Below are 20,159 nucleotides of genomic sequence, written 5' to 3'. Positions count from 1 at the left end.
TTTCAGACCTTTGTCTCGTCATTAATTTTTCTGCGCATGGAATTAATTTATACAAAAAAAGACCATCTCATCAAATTGTGCGATGCAAAAATACCATTATTTATTTATTTTTCTGAAACATCTTCTTTTAGAAAAGTGAACATATTTAACAAAGCAAAGGAAACATTTTACCATTGTAAATGTAAATAATCTTAAAATAATAATATTCCAAGTAACATCATTGGCACTGAGAAAATTATACGACAGGTTGGTCTTAGCAAACAACTTAATGGGCTTTTAGATTTACCAGTTTAATGTCTTATGTTTCCTTTTGGAAAACTGAAACCAGTATCTCCCAAACATTAAGATTATTTAAAGTGTTGATTCTTTATTTATTCTAAACCTGAAACACCTGCTACTGCTCTCTCACAGACAAGACAACAGACTTGTAAACAGCATGATGTACTTTCTCTCACTTGTAGATGCCATTTGTTCTGATAACACAATGGAAAGGAAAAAAAGGCCAACAACGCTTTCTTTTTTTAGCCTGGCTCAACGGCTATTTCAAAAGGGATTCAAATCTAAAAGCACAAATTTGCACGGCTTGTATAAAATAATGATTGTTTAAGCAGTCAAGGATTCATTATTAACTTTACTTGTGAGGAAAAACACTTACTGTGCAGTTTAGTTGTAATTTTTACAATACTATATTCCCCACAGGAGGAGACCCGGTCCTGCTTCTGTACTTAAGTCAATGTATTATGATCATTACAACTGGATCTGCAGGCTGGAGACACTGATGTGATGTTGCGTTGAGGGTACAAAGAGGCTGGGATTTAAAAATGCACAGTATCAAATGTATTTTGCAAAAAATAATATTTAAATGTTGGATTTTAGGAAGTTATACAACAATCCCACCCCTTTTGAGAAAGTAATATTCAACCAACTCTCACAGCTCAAATGCAAATCCATTTGTTGCATGTCTTAGGTGACATCTTTATAGATGAGAGATATAAGTGGATCACGGTTACATTCAGATAAAAAATAGGCATTAAAATTAAAGGAAACAAAAATAACCACCCACTATAAAAATTAAAGGTATGGGTATGTTGAGTCTAGATGTGGGTTTCATACCCTCCAGTCCCAAAAGTTTAGTTTGGACAAGCTAATGAGGACTGTCTATATGGTAAAGATGAAGAACATTATAAATAGCTGATGAATCCTAACAAACATTAAGTTATATCTTAGGTCTAGAGGGTTGACCTAAAAAAATGTGTAACTGCAGGTGTATGTTTTAATACAAAAGTGAAAAGATATCACATTTCTGCAAACCCATATAGTAAATGGACAGGACAATTGTAACTAAACTGAACTGTAATTATAGTAAACCTAAAAACTGGTCACTTGAATTATTTAAAACAAAACACTTGCAAAGCTTATCTGAATATGTGATACAACAGTGGCGTGTTTGATATTTTATGCTTTATCAATGACCATGATTTTAAGAAGTTACAATGCACTTCATGAGGATGTTTTTGACTAGAAATGTAATGACACTGCAAAGGTTAACCTTTGTCTCTGGTTTGGAATGAACACTGATCAAGCTGTAAACATATGGAAAGAAATACTGTAATAACAAGCTGGATCTATATAGGTAAATGAAAAACTACATCCAGCTGAATTATGTGCGTGTTTGGTGAGCGCTCTAATACTGAAAATGACAGAATCATGGCTCCTTGGCCCACAAGTCTCATTTCTGCTTCTATAATTTAGCCCTTGTCGCATCCCAGGATCATAAATTCCAGGCGAACCTCATACAAGAACACCATCTCTCAGTTCCACACCACTCTAACTGGATCACACACACAGGGGTGTGTGTGTGTGTGTGTGTGTGTGTGTGTGTGTGTAGGAGAAACATAATTACCATCAAACAATTCCATCTCCAATTCTCAACTGGGAATTTCTACTGCTTTTTATTGCCACTGTGATATATCATACAGAGTGTATGTGGAGTAAGACACTTTGATTTTCATTCTTCTCTTGCAAATCGGGATATTAAAAGGAGTAAGAAAATGAAAATACAGTATTCAGAACTGTGTGTATGTGGAGACATGTTTTTTACCTCTTTGGCATAAGTATGGTGTAAAAGGTTTAAAAGACGAAGGATTGGGCAGCTGTAATAGTTTTTTAATATAGAAAGAGCATTCTTAAGCATCTTTTAAGTGTTACTAGCTGTTTTGCATTAGAGTTGAGCTAAGATAAACATTTTTTTGGTGAAAATGATGCCCAGATGTAAGTTAATGATTTTCATGAAATAAATCTTCTTCAGAAAAATTTATGAGACTGACATTTATCTACTGTGGTACACCTCATTAGGTGGCAACATAGAAGAGTTTATCTCTGTGAATCCTGGTTAAATTTGATCGTACAAGTTTTCCTTCATAAAAGTCTACAACACCCAGTCTTCATGGGGTGCCTTTAAAGAAACCTTTACAGCAATAGCAATCCTGTTAGAGCTCAGGGCAAGTGGGACCTGTTGATACCCTTAATCTCTGCCAATCATAGATCAGAAGTTGTTTTAGTTAGCATGCTGGGTGGTGAGTGCTGGTGCTGGGGTGGAGGGCTGCCCTATATTCTGTTGTGAATCTTGCTACTCTTGCTATTGTTTTTACTGTTGTATTGCTTATCCTCTATGAAGTACAATAGCCTTCAGGTTATGTTCAAAATTCATATACATTTATTTATACACACGCACGCACGCACGCACGCACGCACGCACACACACACACACACACACACACACGCACACACACACACACACACACACACACACACACACACACACACACAACTGGAAACACCATTGCCATTCATCTTTAGGAGAATACAGTATTTCCTCTGGATGGATTGGGAACTACCAGCTACATTTATGCTTACCATGCAGAGGCCTAGTCAACAGAGAACAATAACTTACTTAATAACTAATAACTTGCTTTATAGGTACACTGATTTGCAAAAATTTAACATGAAAACCAGTACTTTTTGAAGCCTCTCAATCAATGTTGTACAGGGCTCCTCAATTCTTGATAAAAGACATAAATTTGACCAGACCTTCAGTTCTTCTTAAATATATAAAATCTTAAAAAAATGTATAGTTATTTGAATTGACAGCATCTATGCAAACATGTTGGCATGACAAAACCTGCCACAATAACAAGTGTTTATTAAAGGTAAGTAGACATGTGTGTCAGTATTAAAGGTGTTTTTCTTATGAGGCTGTCAAGTCTATGGTGTAATTATCTTGTCATATAATTAGTCACTACATAAGCATTGTACAACAGTAAAAAAAATCTAGGGGTAAAGTAGAACACTGGTTTCCTGCTTTATATCTCCTCTTGAAACCCCCTCTACTCAACTGTCTGAATGATGATCTCTGCTGCACACAGGTTAAATAGGTCACAACATCGTTGCATCAGTAGTATAAACCCATATAAGAAATCAGTTGAGAGTAAAACAGTTCATCAAATTGGACTTTAAAAAAAACAAACAAACATCAAAACTAATAAAATTGGAAATTGGGCTTTTTAAACTTTTTAAAATTCCTCTTTTCTAAAAATTATAACACTAAGAATTTTATGTAATGATGTACCGTATTCTGTGACTGACCTCTGAACTTTCCAGAAAGTCGAGGTCATCAACTACTTCTTTCAGTTGGGTTCCTTTATTCTTTGATCTTTGTAGTCATGAGCATCCACAAAGGGCCCAATAATTTAATTCCAATTCAAATCTTTCAAATTACACAAAGTGTCATAGTTTTATTTCAACTGAAGAGAAAACCCATCTTGTTTGGCTTACATTTTCTTATCTTCCTCACTAATATTCTGTGATCAGAGACCTCCAGTGAAAACTCAAGTGTAACAAAAAAAAAAAATATAAAAAAAAGAGCAAAAAAAAAACAAGCCAGTGGGTGGCAACTTTTGATTTACGCAAGTACTGAGTGGAAACCAGTGTGTATGAGTATACAATTAAGCAGGACTTAGTTGTTGGAAAAGCAATTCTTCAGTTTATGCGAGCTCACACACAAACGATCCAGTTTTTTTGGGACCTCCACCGCAATCCCCACTCACTCTCATGAGCTTCTACCTCCCACTGTGTGTCCAAAGAGAGGTCAAAAGGTTAACTGAGCTTGAGTGTTAGGTCGCAAAGGTTAAACTGGACACTTAAGCACAGAAGTTGTGGGGTCAACCAGAAGGAGAGGGGGGAGGCAAAGGCGTAGGGATGCTTTTGCATGAATCTGTATATTGGTTTTTCGTGCAAAATGTCTTATGCCTTTTCTTCAATCCTCCATCCATGAAACCTCTGCGTGTCAGTATTCCTGTGAGTTTGAAAACAATGCGTGCAGCATAGTGATGAATGGAAGTGATAAGCAGCTTAGTACCTAGCCAGTCGTTGAACTTCTTAACCTCAGACGGCAGGCCCAGCTCAGTGAAGTCCCCCATGTGCAGCAGCACATCGCCATAGGGCATCTGGATACCGTCTGTACGGGAGTGCGTGTCCGACACGCACACAAACCTTGTGTGTCCCGCCGGTTTGGGAGTGTCGTATGAAATGGGATCAACCCTGAAACGACAAAGCAAATTATGATAAGTTGATGAACTGTTTATCTTTGTATGCTTATCTTCCATATAGATTGATGTTGATATTTTTACCCCTGTTCTGTTGTATTGAGGTACACTGGCTTTTTTGCAAATTACAAATATAAAGTTAAAGTTAAAAAAAGATGTAATTATACAACTAAAATCCAGTTGGAAGGTTAGCGGTTCGATCCCTGGGTCCTCCTGTCTGCATGCCAGTATCCTTGGACAAGACAATCAACCCCCAGTTGTTCATGGTGGTCTGGTTGGCACTTTGCATTGCAGCTCTGCCACCTTTGGTGTGTGAATGTGTGATTGTGAAATCCAATGTAAGTGCTTCAAAACTGCAGGGTGATGAAACTGTCATAAGTGGAGCCCATTTACCATTAAATCTCTTTCCATCATGGATCACTGTAATAATTCTTTTCATCATTAATTAATTTATTAGAAGTCCCAAAATAGTGCCAAATGACAATCAAGTCCAAGTTGAAAGCCACAAATGTTAATGTTCCAAAGATATTTGACTGTCATGGAAAAGAAGGAAATATTCACATTGAAAAAATATTTTTTCCGTGGTCAGCAATCAATCAGTTGAAAGACTACTCAAATTCATCCCATTACCCTTTAAAAGTAATTAGCCCTTTGTGTGAAACCGATTTCATGGAAAGAAATCAAATTATTGCCAAATTTGTGAAACTCATTTATTTACGTGGTGTGCACCCTTGATATTGTTAAGCATTTTAAATATGAATGAAGATCATGCATATTTCTGTCTTTGTGATGTTAAAAAAGAGGTGTATCCATCCATGTATATTTTTGTGAAAGATATGCTAATTTCATTCCATTTGGCAAAAGGGGAACAGACGAAGACTAGAATCTTAATCACGTCATTTGTTGTTCAAACTAAATTACAGAGTAAACAGCAGAGCAAAAAGCATCTTAAGAGTGGGGAGTTTTTTGGAAAATGTGTAGTTTGCAATAGAAAACAACTAGGCATTGTGTTGATTTGTGCATTGAAGGGCAGAATGGATAAAGAGACAGTGAAATTTCTTTTCCATTATCTAAAGAAAAAATAATTTGGCCTCAAGTCTGGTTGGTGAAATGCTTGCCCAAGCCTTTTTATTCAATGTCTGTTAAAAAGGAAGAACAACCTTTACTTTTTTTCCTGACTAAAAGGAAAGAAGACGAGAAAAAAAAAACATCTTGTCTGTAATGGAAGTCTACAATACGCAATCCTCCAGCACCCTGCCACTAGCCCATTATTTCATTACAAGGGATGTCACTCTGTCGACAACATCAGACACATAATCAACACTGCAATCTTCAAACCTGACAATCGCAAGCAAATGCACCCACCCTATAATTCGTGAGTGCATGGAATCAGCAACAGCGCCTAATGAAATCAAAAGGCTAAGAATGGAGAAGACATCATTAACAGACAGAGTAAACAGGCCCCCCTGAACAAAAGAAAATCTTCTTGGAAAGAAGGCGTCAAGCGCACTTGAGGGGTCTAACTTGGAAAGTAATTTTCTGTTGAACATAACATTTCACATTAAGAAGCATCACAAAAAGCCTGAAATCTGTTGTTGTGTTTTTGAGTTGAACAGTCATCAGCGGGGCCATGTAAATTGTAGTATAGCAGAAGACAACCTGGCCACCGTCTTTCGTGTGACATGTGCAGTCTGTAGCCACCATCTGTGTTCATGGTGTGTGGTCAACAGGCTGCAGCAGTGTGGGCGATACAGATAGACTCATCACGATATGCGAAGGAGTGAGAAAATAAAATACAGTTCCATCACAATGTCCAAGAACAGCTTCGGTGTACATAGTTTGTTGGCTGTTCCGAGTGCACGGATGATGAAAACAAGGTTTCCAAAACATGCATCTTATTTGGTGTAGGATGGCTCTGGTTGACAGCTATGTGACAAAATGATGTGGACGATGATTCAGACTGTTTCAATAAAGTATCTATTCAGTGGAGCGTGACAGGTTAACAAGTCAGCCTGTTCATACTGGTAAATACCAGCCTTTTATAGGTATATTAGTTTATGTTGGCTGATAGAAAAGCATTTAAACATCAATGTATAAAATGTGCGATGTCGTCAGTTATATCAAATTTCCCTTCAGACACCCAGCTGAACACGGATATTAATATTTGATTTAACATAGAAATCTCCAGTCAACCACTATTTTTAGATCATTGGGCGAGTACAGGTTGATATGGCTTAGTTTTTGAAACTATTCTGTCAGCTAACCAAAATTGGAAACTTTAAACTTTCAAGAAGAACATAACAGGGCATTTAATTGTTTTAAAATAATTATATTCTTTAACATTCTTTATCATGTTTTCAAAGTAGACAATAAAGACAGCTACCTTTTCAGACCTATTTAGAAGCATAGGATTTTATAATTAGCACTTATGTGATGGCGCTGAAATTAACCCAGGTATCAGTTAATTTGCAAATACTTTTTCAATTTCAAAAATACCTATATCTATGTAAACATAGAGCAGAAGTTCAAGTTTCTTCTCTCAAATTCAGATTGTCCTTTGTTGACACATTTGTTTTCTGAGCCGCTTATTTTTAAATATTGATTGCTATACAGTTACACAACCTATTTTCCAACATACTAATACTTTATTATTTATTTAAGTGAAGTTACGATCATTAATGACAATAAACTTGAATACAATTTAAACATGATCACAAAAAAAGCACATTCCAGTAAATCAATTCATACATCTATGCTACACCTTTTTAAATGAAATGTGCTGCATAAAAAATACAAATATTTGATCCTACGTTATCAATCCAAATATTTGAAAAAAAAAATTTGAGATCAGCGGATGGAAAAAGTGAGGAATTTCAACCCTGAACAGTACAAAAGTGAGAGACAGTTGAAGACAAAAGTTGTGTAACGACCTATAGATTACATAACAAAGTAGAGAAAACCTTCTGTCAACAGAGTAATGTTTAACTTGACCATAATAACTGTCTTGATATTTGACTGAATGGTAAGGTATAGAAAGTAAAGTCATCTATATTGAAACTATTGCTTAGTTTTGCAAATCACAGGCAAAATTAGCTATGCTCCAATGTATTCAGTAAAAATGAAAGCTATGTTTAGTATTAAAATCATCAAAAATATGGCGCAGTATCTTCACCAAATGTGTAGAGTACATGATTTTCTATAGCTTACTGTATAGTATCATGTTTGGATTTTGCAGTTTGAATCAGAGTAATGCTGGGCTTTCAAATAGCCTAAGATATACTGGGAAACATGAAAAGGTAGCCATATATGATACCAACCACTGACTTTGTAAAATAAGTCTTTGTGCTTAAATATATACACAACCACATTAACCTAAGCGAACAGAGCAGCACAGATATTGCAGGGTAGCTGCTGATTAGATTTGGTGCTCTGTGGTGCCTGGACGTCATGCAGCTTTACAGGGTTCGACAGTCCCCGTCATGGAGGAAGGACAAACACAGAACCACATGGGATGACAAAAAGCACACATATATCCCTATATGTGCGCACACACACAAACATGCATATTAAAACAAAGCCGGGAGAAAAACAACCTCTCTTTTCCTTTGAGATTTAATCCACCCTGTGAATGTAAGTAAATGCCAGCAGCCCCTATCAATTAGAGAAGGTCTGGGCCAAGAAACCTTCATGGTAGTGCTGCTTTCACAAACAGACTTATGCACAAAGAGAGGGCCCCAGCTCTTCCTGTTAATGTATAAAAGTATAATAATCTAGGGATTCGGTAATATATACAGGAGTTCAGATGTTCAGCAGTGAAGCGCAGGCCCCTGATCTATTGTAAACGGAGACTGCAAAAAATGAAAGAGTCTTCCTGTTCTCAAGCAGCAGGTGAAAGAATATTCTCTGGTGACAGAACTATGGTAGCATGAAGGTTTGTATTAACGTGTCTGTGCTTCAGCGTGACATTAGAGGGAAGACTGAGGAAGGAAAAGATTGGGGGGCAGTGGATGAGAAATGCTAATGCACTCTAGGAGGGCAGAAGCACACTTAAATCTGCCACAACAATGAAGTTGCAGAAATATCTCTTGGATGAAGGAATGTCTTCGAACCTTTAACAGAGAACCATAGATGTGCTAACCTATCCTCACCTGCAGCTCAAACATTAGTGAACACAGGATTCACCACATGAATACCACCATTTCAGGAAACAGGACTAGATTATTGCACTGCTTCTTGCCATTCATGTTAAGCTACAGCATAAAATGTGTGATTTCTTGAGGTTACACCAGTCAGACACCATATCCGCAGACCAAAAATGTTACTACAGACAGTGGAGAGAACATTTATTTGATACACTGCTGATTTTTCAGTTTTCCCCACTTGCAAAGCATATAGAGGTCTGTAATTTTTATCTGCTACTCACAGCTGAAGAGCACCTATGTACTCTTCAACGATGAGTGACAGAATCTTAAAAAAAAAATCCAGAAAAACACATTGTATGATTGATAAGTAATTAGTGTGCTTTTTATTGCATGACATAGGTATATGATATATCAAAAAAAAAACAAACACCTAATGTTTGGTACAGAAACCTTGGCAATTACAGAGATCAGACATTTCCTGCCGTTCTTGATCAGGTTTGCACACACTGCAGCAGGGACTTAAGCCCACTCCTCCAGGTCTTTCAGGTTTTGGGGCAGTCGCTGGGCAATATGGACTTTCAGCTCCCTCCAAAGATTTTCTTTTGGGCTCAGGCCTGGAGACTGGCTAGACCACTCCAGGACCTTGAGATGTTTCTTACAGTTTCTTCCTTAGCTGCTCTGGCTGTGTGTTTCGGGTCGTTGTCATGCTGGAAGACCCAGCCACGACCCATCTTCAAGGCTTTTACTGCAGGAGGTTGTTGACCAAGATCTTGTAATACATGGCATCATCCTGTCTCCTTTGCAGAAAAGAACAGTTCTTGGGGTTGTACTCATCCCTTTTCCTCCAAACATGGTGAGTGGAGTTTAGACCAAAAAGCTCTATTTTTGTCTTATCAGACCATAACTTTCTTCTATTACTCCTCTGGATCATCCAGATGGTCAACGGCAAACTTTAGACGGTCCTGGACATGTGCTGGTTTGAGCAAGGGGACCTTGCGTGTGCTGCAGGATTTTATCCCATTACGGCGTACTGTGTTACTTATGGATTTCTCAGCTATCTTCAGGTCATTGACAAGGTCCAGCTGTGTAGTTCTGGGCTGATCTCTCACCTTCCTCATGATCATTAATGCCCCGCGAGGTGAGATCATGCCTGGAGCCTCAGACCAAAAGAGGTTGGTCTTTAACTTATTTCTTCCATTTTCTAATAATCGTGCCAACAGTCGTTGCCTTCTTCCCAAGCTGCTTGCCTATTGTCCTGTAGCCCTGCCTATTGTCCTGTAGCCCATCCCAGCCTTGTGCAGGTCTACAATTTTATCCCTGATGTCCTTACACAGCTCTCTGGTCTTGGCCATTGTGGAGAGGCTGGAGTTTTTTCGATTGAGTGTGTAGACAGATGTCTTTTATACAGGTAACAAGTTCAAACTGGTGCAGTTAATACAGATAATGAGTGGAGAACAGGAGGGCTTCGCAAAGAAGAACTAATAGGTCTGTGAGAGCTATCATTCTCAGTGGTTCGTAGGTGATCAAACACTTATGTCATTCAATAAAATGCAAATTAATTTCTTAAAAATTATACAATGTGTTTTTCTGGAGTTTTGTTTTAGATTCCGAAGAGTACCTATGATACAAATTACAGCCCTCTACATGCTTCGCAAGTGGGAACAGCTAATGAATCAGCAGTGCTCTCCCCACTAAATCACAAGTAAAAACATAATGCAGCCTCAGAAGGGGAACAGGCCAGTATATCCCTGACCCAGTCTCGGGGGGGGCACAAGCCAGTGTCTCCCTGAGCTGACCCCAAGCACAGATAAATGCAGGGGTTGCATCAGGAAGGCCATCCAGCGTAAAACTTATGCCAAAACCAAACATACAAATCAAACCTACCAATCTCATACCGGATCGGTTAACAACGACCACCATTGGTGCCGATAACCTACAGCGTACCATTAGAAAAGGGGAAGGAATGTTCAAAAGCAGAGAGAGATGAGGAAAGGCAAGAGTCTGGAACTGACAATAGGGACTTTGAATATTGGGACAATGACAGGAAAAGGTAGAGAGTTGGTTGACATGATGCCGAGAACGAAATTGGATATACTATTTGTCCAGGAGACCAGGTGAAAAAGTATTAAGGCTAGAATCTTAGGAGCAGGTTTTGAATTGTACTATCATTGTACTGACAGGAAGTGAAAGGGCAGGGGTTATATTGTAAGAGGAGGTTGTGAGGATGTTCTAGAGGTGAAAAGAATCTCAGATTAACAGAGTTAATGTCCATGAAACTGGAAATTGAGAGTGTTATGCTCAATGTTGTTAGTAGCCTTGCACCACAGGTGGGATGTGAGTATGGGGAGAAGGGGGAGTTCTGGATGAGTTCGATAAAGTGATGCAGAATATCCCCAGAGGTGACAGAGTGGTAATTGGTGCAGACTTCAATGGACATGTTGGTGCAGGCAGTAGAGGTGATGTCGAAGTGATGGGCAAGTTTGGTAACCAGGAAAGGGACGCAAAGGGACAGATCGTGGTAGACCTTACAAAAAGGATGAAAATGGCTGTAGTGAATCTTTTTTTTCCAGAAAGACAGGAATATAGGGTAACTTATAAGAGTGCAGGTTAGGAGCACATGGGTAGACTACATCTTGTATATATGAGGTAATCTCAAGGAGAACACTGACTGCAAAGAAGTAGCAGATGAGAGTGTAGCCAGACAGCATAGGATGGTGGTTTGTAGGATGACTCTGGGGACAAGGAAGATCAGGAGGAAAAACACAGAGCAGAGGATAAAAGGGTGAAAGCCGAAAAGGGAGGAGTGTTGTATGATTTTCAGGGAAAAGCTGAAAAAGGCTCTGGGTAGTCAGGGAAAGCACCCAGATGATTGAACAACCATAGCTAATGTGATCAGGGAGACAGGTAGGAGAGTACTTGGTGTGCCGTCTAGAAGGAGAGTGGATAACGAGACTTGGTGGTGGAATGAGAAAGTGCAGGAGTATATACAGAGAAAGCGGTTAGCAAAGAAGTAGTCGGACACTGAGGGGACTAAAGAGAACAGACAGGAGTACAGGGAGGTACAACGTAAGGTAAAGACAGAGGTAACAAAGGCAAAACAAAGGGCGTATGATGACTTGTATGCTCGCTTAGACAGAAAGGATAGTGAATATATTGGTAGTCAGATGCTGGGATTGGAGCTGCCAGGCAGGAGATCTAAAGGAAGACCAAAGAGAAGATTTATGGATGTAGTGAGATGATATGAAGTTAGTTGGTGTGAGAGAGGAGGACACAGAAAATAGTGTTAGATGGAGAAAGTGATTCGATGTGGTGACCTCTGAAGGGAAGTCAAAAGGAAAAGAAGAAAATCACAAGTAAAAACATGATTTTGTTGGCTATCTTGATTTATTCACAAAATAGACATAACTGAAGTTTGGCAGAAAGATTCATTTAATTATATCATCAATGACATGACAATTAACTGAGATGGCAATCGGAAAGGAGCATAAATCCTAAATAAACATAAAATTTGCATGTTTAAAGCGATTCAAGAGGATTGTTCACATTTATGCTAAAAAGCCAAACGTTGAAAGACTGGATTAAATACCAGTGGAAGAAATGCATTGCAGAATGAAACAGTGAGTAGTATTAAGTGTAAGAGAAGCAGAGGGAGGCTGGGGGTAGAGCTCTCTGATGTCTGTAGGAGGATATTTCATTTGACTGAGCACACTTGGCTCTGTGGCCTTTTGAAAAAACACACAAGCAAATGGGGTCAAAGTTCAGCCAGAGCTCACTCCTTCAAATGTGACACTTAACTCGCAGCAGATAAGGAGGTCACCAGTTCTGTCACTTTGAGGCTCACTGAGTTCTTTACAGACACCACATAATCACCATGATTGATTACAATGCTTCCACAACTTCTTATAAAACTCTAACATTCAGAACACACTGCGGCTGTGTGGGGAGGTGGATAAGGACAACATTATTTGTATGGAGTACAGCCGCCACATCTTATTGCTTTCAAGAAGAGTTAAGTTGCTCAGAAACCAAAGTTTTGTTTTGATTTCCTCTCAATATACAGGAACGACACATTTAATAAATTAGTTGGGAAGATGCTGAGCTATGATAGCATTCTTAATGAAGTACGACAATAAGTTGTTTTTTTTTACATAAAACATACAGTCATATAATAAAGTAGTAATACAAAACACATTTATTTCTAATCCTTTGTCAAAATCAAATGACATTACAGTTGATGTATAACAGCGACATGTCCTATATCTGTGTTTCAGAAGCAAACCTAAACCACTTTCAACTAACAATTACTTGAACTTCATATTTTATTAGCCATCTCCACAGACACTGAATGCCATTACATCTCCTTTGGTAAAAAATAGGATTCTCCTTCATAACACTTTTGGAAAATGCAGAGTTTAGTTGCAGTGTTGGAGAATAATATATTGTACACAACGTGCTGTGTGATCACTGCGTGTGCGCTGGTCAGGTTGTACAACCTAGGTAGGTTCTAGTTTTGGTCGTACCAGGGTACCTATTATCAAAAACTTCTAAGGAGACAACCATTTCCTCGCTATCCACTGGTTCCTCAGAACACCTGTCAATCACTGTTCAGTCGGAATCCACATCTGAAAAAAGCCCACCTACTCTTCTCCCCATTCCATGCTTTTCCTTTGTTGGAAACCGAGAGGTGTGCAGGATTTATAATCATTAGGTCTACCAGTTAGGAGAATGTCACCTAAAACCTCTTGGGTCAGGAGGAAATCCAGAAACCCACTACTCATCAGCTAATAATGAACAACCCGTTCATGACAGACATGGATATGATTTCATGTACTATCTAATGGAAATGCAAACAAACATAAATACTTTCAGTCTGTTCCTGCAACAAAAGAAACTAACTTTAAGTGTCGCAACAATTTAAGTCTTAGCAGTTTTTTGATATTTGTAACACATTCAAATCTCTATGGACCTTAGCTTATAAATGTGAACTGTGCATATATTGCACAAATTTTTTTCCCTCTGGCACCTTTCCATCCACAAAACCGTTAGAAGATCGAGACGCGCACTCACTGGTTTACAGGCCATCGAGGAGACTAAACATAAAGCAACTGAATTTGATAGCGAATGTTAACTGACTTCAACATCCATGAAATACTTTTTAAATACAAATTTTTAGTTACACTTTATTTAAATTAAAATCAAAAGTAATTATACCATGCATGTCAGTTGTTATGTCTGAATACTGTTGTGTATGCCAGCAGGAGGCTTCTTTTGAATGGCAGGAAAACACTGTCTGTACAGTAACATGCATGAGTGTGTGTATTTGTGTTTTCTTCACTTAACTCAATAAAAACTCCAGAATGCATTAAACAGCGTATTATATTGTCTTGGAAAAGTGATTGAAGATGTTGAAGTAATTTGAAATTTCAGCCTTGGTGTGATCCTCTAAAAACAGGATCACTGAAGAGTCTCCTGTTCACAACGGGAATAATTGCAGTTACTCTTGTATGAGGACTTCCTGTTGTATATTGTGGTGGTATATTGGCGTGGACACAGTATATGTATCTATAATTGAAAAAACATTAGTTGCACTTCTCCTTCAGTGACCTGACAGAGAGAAGATTAATTCTAGATAAAGCAAATCTCCAATTGCCTGATCTAAAATCAGGCAAAGTGATGAATGATAAACTTAACAATAGAGACTGTGTCCACTTCATAATAACACTACATTAAAATAATAATCATAACTGAACAACAGGCAAAATGTTGAAGATATTTCTGGAGAAACATCGACACAAATTGCTCCCCAACTCCTCAGTCTGTAACCCCTGCATCACATCCCCTCCCCCTCATCGCTCAGTCATCCACAGTGCAATACCATTTCTCTGAGAAGCACAGAGCACGCCTCTCTTATCTTCTGCATTTCAGCTGTCTGCGCTAATTCAATAAACTTCAGAGGAACAAAACGAACACAGGGATAGCAGATTGGGGGATGGCAGTTGAGGGAGGATGTGCACATTGGAGTGCTCAAAAGAGGCAAAGGTGGAAGACATGAACAAGCAAACACAAAAGGCATCAAGAGGAACATAGCAAAAGCAGACAACTGTACATGTTGAATGATGAAGATTTAAGACAGGAAAAACCCCTTCACCCTAACCAAAAACAATTAAAAAATGTATAAACACATTGCCTCAATCCCCGTTTCTTGTTCATTTTTTTGGTAACCCTCCCCATTACTTCTGCCATAATGGGCGAGTGCAGCACACAAAGCCTACGTTAGAATATCAGCGCTGGAGAAACCTTCCGGCACTTTGCTGGGAAATAAATTGCTTCTGCTAATGCCCCTTTCATTATGGCACAGCCCTTAATTGTGCTACTGACAGTCTGCTTGGCTGCAGGGCTGATGGGAGAAAGGCTGAGGAGACAAGCATGACATGGACGGGGGTGCAAACAGCAACCAGCAGGCTGACAACAGGATAAAGTTGGGAATCAGTTGTCATCTAGAGAGATATCACAGTTCACACAAATAAGAAGAAAACAAAAGAAACTGACGACAGTTTTTGATCTTTCGACAGCCATATCTTGCAAGACTTCACTAAAATGATTCAGGTAAATGAAGATTGTGATGAGGTCCAGTTACAGACCTAAAAGCAAAGCGATTGTTAAGATAGTGAACAGTAGAGTTCAATGACTTGGTTTAAAAGTGAAATGGGTTTAGATCAAACCCAAACTGTCCATCTTTAGCCCCTACAAATGTTTAACAAGGAAACCACATTTACATATTTGAGTAACACGGACACCAGCTCTCTGGAAGAGAGGTAGCTCTCTGGAAGGGCTGGGTAGTGAACAAGCAACCCTCTCATTACTAGCCAGCCATCCATTCAACTGTTCAGAGTATATAAGCTTGCAACAAATGTCTGTTCACATTCATAACCTTGGTTACTTATTAAACATGTTTTGCAAGCTTTAGACCATCTTGATCAAGTATCTGTGGCTCCAATCCCAGTGTGTTTTATCTGATGATATCAAATCCAATCTGATTTTCACAGGGCAGCAGAAGATAAGCATGAACGTTGATTTAATATACACTTGGCACATTGCAAAGGGCATTGATTCCCCTGTTCCTTCAAACAGCATTCCTGAGCCAATTACTGAAGACTCTTTTGTCAGCTACAGAGGCTCAGAATTTAAATTTTTTATAAGGAAATCAATGAAAATTTTACAAAATAATTAAACACCTGAATCAGTGATGAACAGTTAGGGGCAGCATAGTGCAGGAGGCAGCACAATCGTCTTTGGAAACAAACATTCCTTGTTTGATACCAGGCTGTGTGTCGGGTATCAAAGTGTGTCGAAGTGTTGTTGAGCAAGACACTGAACACCTAACTGCTCCCCAGTCGCTGATGGACGACAGCCGACTGCTCATGGTTCATCCATGATGGGTTAATGGCAGAGAACGAATTTCACCACAAGGGATTAATAAAGGATAAACTATTAATTATTATGATTGAAAATGTTACACCAGACACTGTTTTGACAGTCATGTTGGGGACTGAAAGTCTATTTCAAGTTACAATCCACAAAGCAGTGGACTACGCATCTGCAAGAACATAGATAGCAAGTATCAGCCAAGTCTTGTTTATGTGACATCAGGCATCAAGACATTGTTGTGGGATTTATTTAGATGGTGATCAACAAAAGTTTGACAGAGGGCTAACAGAAAAATTTTGACCTCATGTTATTTCAAAATATTAGACAAAATAAAGTATGCAGCCTCAGGGTGGCATGGGCCTGTGCCCCCCTGACCCAGCCTCAGGGGGGCACAGGCCAGTGTCTCCCTAAGCCGGTCCAAAGCGCGGATAAATGTAGGGGGTTGAGTCAGGGAGGGCATCCGTGGTAAAACTTGTGCCAAAACCAAATCTAACAATCTTATACTGGATTGGTCGACGCCCAGATTAACAACATCCACCATTGGTGCTGATGACCTACAGGAAAACCATGGAAATTGGGCGACTGTGGGTTGAAGAAGGAGATGAGGAAGGCATGTTCAAAAGCAGAGAGAGATGAGGAAAGGCAAGAGTCTGGGACTGAGAGTAGGGACTTTGAATATTGGGATGATGACAGGAAAAGGAAGAGAGTTGGTCAACATGATGCTGAGAACAAGGGTGGATATACTGTTTGTCCAGGAGACCAGATGGAAAGGTATTAAGGCTAGACGATTAGGAGCAGGTTTTAAGTTTTACTACCATGGTACTGACAGGAAGAGAAACTGAGAAAAAGTTGTCTTGAAGGAGGAGTTTGCCAGGAATGTTCTGGAGGGGAAAAACTGTCAGAGACTTATGAGTCTGAAACTGGAAATTGAAGGTGTGATGCCAATGTTGCTAGTGGCTATGCCCCACAGGTGGGATGTGGGTTAAAGGAGAAGGAGAAGTTCTGGAATGAGTTAGACAAAGCGATCCAGAGTATCCCCAGAGATGAGAGAGTGGTAATTGGTGCAGACTTCAATGGACATGTTGGTGCAAGCAATAGAGGTGATGAAGAAGTGATGGGCAAGTTTGGCATCCAGGATAAGAACACAGAGGAACAGATCATGGTAGACTTTGATTATTTTTTGACACTTTTTTCCAGAAAAGACAGGAACATTGGGTAACTTATAAAAGTGGAGGTAGGAGCATGCAGGTATACTACATCTTGTATAGACAAGGTACCCTGAAAGAGATCAGTGACTGCAAAGTAGTTGTAGGTGAGAGTGTAGCCAAACAGCATAGAATGGTGGTTTGTAGGATAACTACAGTGACAAGAAGATAAAGAGGACAAAGCTGTGGACAAAGTGGTAGAAGCTGAAAGTATGGTTCAGGAAGGAGCTGAGAAAGGTTCTGAGTGGTCAGGGAGAGCTTCCAGATGACTGGACAACTACAGCTATTGTGATCAGGGAGGCAGGTAGGAGAGTACTTGGTGTATCGTCTGGAAGGAAAGTAGATAACGAGGCTTGGTGGTGGAATGAGGAAGTGCAGGAGTATATACAGAGAAAGCGGTTAGCAGAGAAGAAGTGGGATACTGAGAGGACTGAAGAGAACAGACAGGAGTACAGGGAGATTCAGCGTGAGGTAAAGATAGAGGTAGCAAAGGCAAAACAAAGGGGGTACGATGACTTGTATGGACAATAAGGAGGGAGCGAATGATGTATACAGAGAAACAGAGCGATAGAGATGGAAAGGATGTTCAGCAGGTCCGGTTGGTTAAATGTTACACAACCCTTGTCAGACAGAGTGTAGAAACATTTGTACGTGAGATGCTATTTTATAACAGGATAACACTTACTAATTGATTTTTTTCAAAATCTGTTCACCAGTTTTCTACACAATTTGCTGCCTTAGGTCTGCAACCCTCAAGTCTTTGGAACACATTATAAAATTGAACGGTGCCTGGGTGGGCCACACTTTTAACACTTTTCACACAGTATCTATTTTAAACCTTTGATTTTTGCTTTTGATTTCTAAAAAACACCACTTATATCAGGGAACTTTACAGAATTGACTTGGACCCACTTGAATGGGAGTTCTGTGATCAATGCAGGCAGTGAATGTCAAAAGATGTTTCAGAGACAAGCCCCAACCCCCCAAAACATTGACTTTATAGAGGTAAGAAGCCACACTTGCCAAACAAATACTTTTTAGTACTGTTAAATTAAGAAATGACAGGTGAAATGATTGATTTTTGTTTTCAAACAGAACCGATTACAGCCAAGGAAAACTGGAAAACAAACAAAAAAACTGCATATGTGGTGAAAATGTCAGCCTGAGACATTAAAAACTGGTTCACTTTACCACGATACATAATCAGGGGAAATTGTGCCCATCGATGCCAGGTTCTCATATTCAGAGGCACAAAATTCTGAAACTTCAAAAGAGTTTCAATCTCAAAATAATAGCAGACCTGTCCAATGTCAACTGTCACTTAACCACCCCAGCACCAGCTTCAATTCCATCACAATGCTGCCTGTTTCCAGCAGCAGGTCAGGGGTGAACAGAGAACTTAATCAAGGGTTCTCCTGTTACAAAAGCCCCTCAACTCCAGCCTGAGATCAGTGGCTGGCCAAACTAAACAATAGACTATAAAATGGGACTTGCTCTTTGTCTCGGGGGGTGATGAAGCCTGACTACAGCTCCTTTATGGACAATTTTGCATGAAAATAAAGCATATAAATACAATGTAGGAGCCTAGGGTAAATTAAGGACTGAGTTGCTGATTAAAAATGTCAAATTCTGTTTCTTTGATGCCATTTATTAATAGCCAAAAATTACAAATATTTTACAAGTAAAATATTCCACATTCAGATAAGGGCTGGATGCAAACTGAACTGCAAATCATTTTTTAGTAATTACTAGTCTAATAAGGTTTTCTGTTTCAGAGCAGGTTCTTTTGACAACATAGAAGGAAGTGGCTGAGACCTGTAAAAGTTATTGTGATTCATAAATGAGAGAGAAAAAGCAGACCCTTCTTGAATTACTTTGATTAATGTAAAGCACTTTCCATGCTTTTCATAGAACAACCCCCATCCACAGATGGACAGACACATGCCTTGTTTGATAATTATTTTAATTAAAATAATGAGTTTGAATGAAAAATGTACTTTATGGGGAAAAAGGGGTCTCAAAAGCAAACATTTTTGACACTACTACCATTTAACAGAAAATCAGAGTACACATTGTATTATTTAGTGCTTTTTAAACTATAGGGCAACCCCTGCTCCAGGTATTTACTGACAAACTTTTAAGGAGCTCTCTCATGGCATGACAGGCAGTAAGTTTAATTCCTAATGCATGCATATAAGTCTGTTGTTTAAATTCATCAGGATGTGATTCAGGTCTTGAACTTGAACAGAAAATACAAGGCTGTTTTTTCTGGTGATCAGAATATTTAACTGTAAAATAGAGTGAAACCTGTGGCCTCTATTAATTTGCAGAATTGCTGACTATCGTGCTAAATATAATCACAGTAATGACACTTTTCTCTACATTATTGGTATGATGATGTGCAAGCAGTTCTAACTTGAAATAAATAAGAAACACCCAATGCAACAACCAAGACGTAAAGAGTAGCACTCCTTTAAAGGGACATCACACAGCATGTCAATCATTCCAGCTTGATGTGTCAAGGGTAGTCAAATTAACCTATTACTGTGATCGTTGGAACTCTGCCTTACGCTATTAGGCTTGAGTTCTGCACATACTTTGAGATCACAGCTGCCATTGGGTTTTTAAGATAAAACACACCAGCAGACTTGGATACAGAACTTATTCAGAACGACTGACTGACAGACCCCAGTCTGTCAGGATAGGTAACAGGACCTCAGCCAGCATCATCATGAACACAGGCACTCCACAGCGCCATCCTCTACAACTTGCTAACACAC

At 39.1% G+C, this 20,159-nt stretch overlaps 1 protein-coding gene across 2 annotated transcripts in view; it reads right to left on the bottom strand.

Moving 5' to 3' along the window:
• Positions 1-20,159, bottom strand: part of mpped2a (metallophosphoesterase domain containing 2a) — a 71,448-nt gene that overhangs the window by 37,019 nt on the left and 14,270 nt on the right. For both annotated transcript variants that reach the window (XM_086143977.1, XM_086143978.1), the window contains one exon: positions 4,418-4,599. In XM_086143977.1, coding sequence (XP_086000103.1) covers positions 4,418-4,599 — 182 coding nt within the window. The remainder of the gene's footprint in view (positions 1-4,417; positions 4,600-20,159) is intronic.

Source organism: Fistularia commersonii, chromosome 3 (genome assembly GCF_037954325.1).
Source record: "Fistularia commersonii isolate RoL2024-O1a breed Wild chromosome 3, RoL_Fcom_v1.0, whole genome shotgun sequence".
Taxonomy (NCBI): Eukaryota; Metazoa; Chordata; class Actinopteri; order Syngnathiformes; family Fistulariidae; genus Fistularia; species Fistularia commersonii.
The sequence above is the reverse complement of the archived record's forward strand: the minus strand, read 5'-3'. Positions and strand labels throughout refer to the sequence as shown.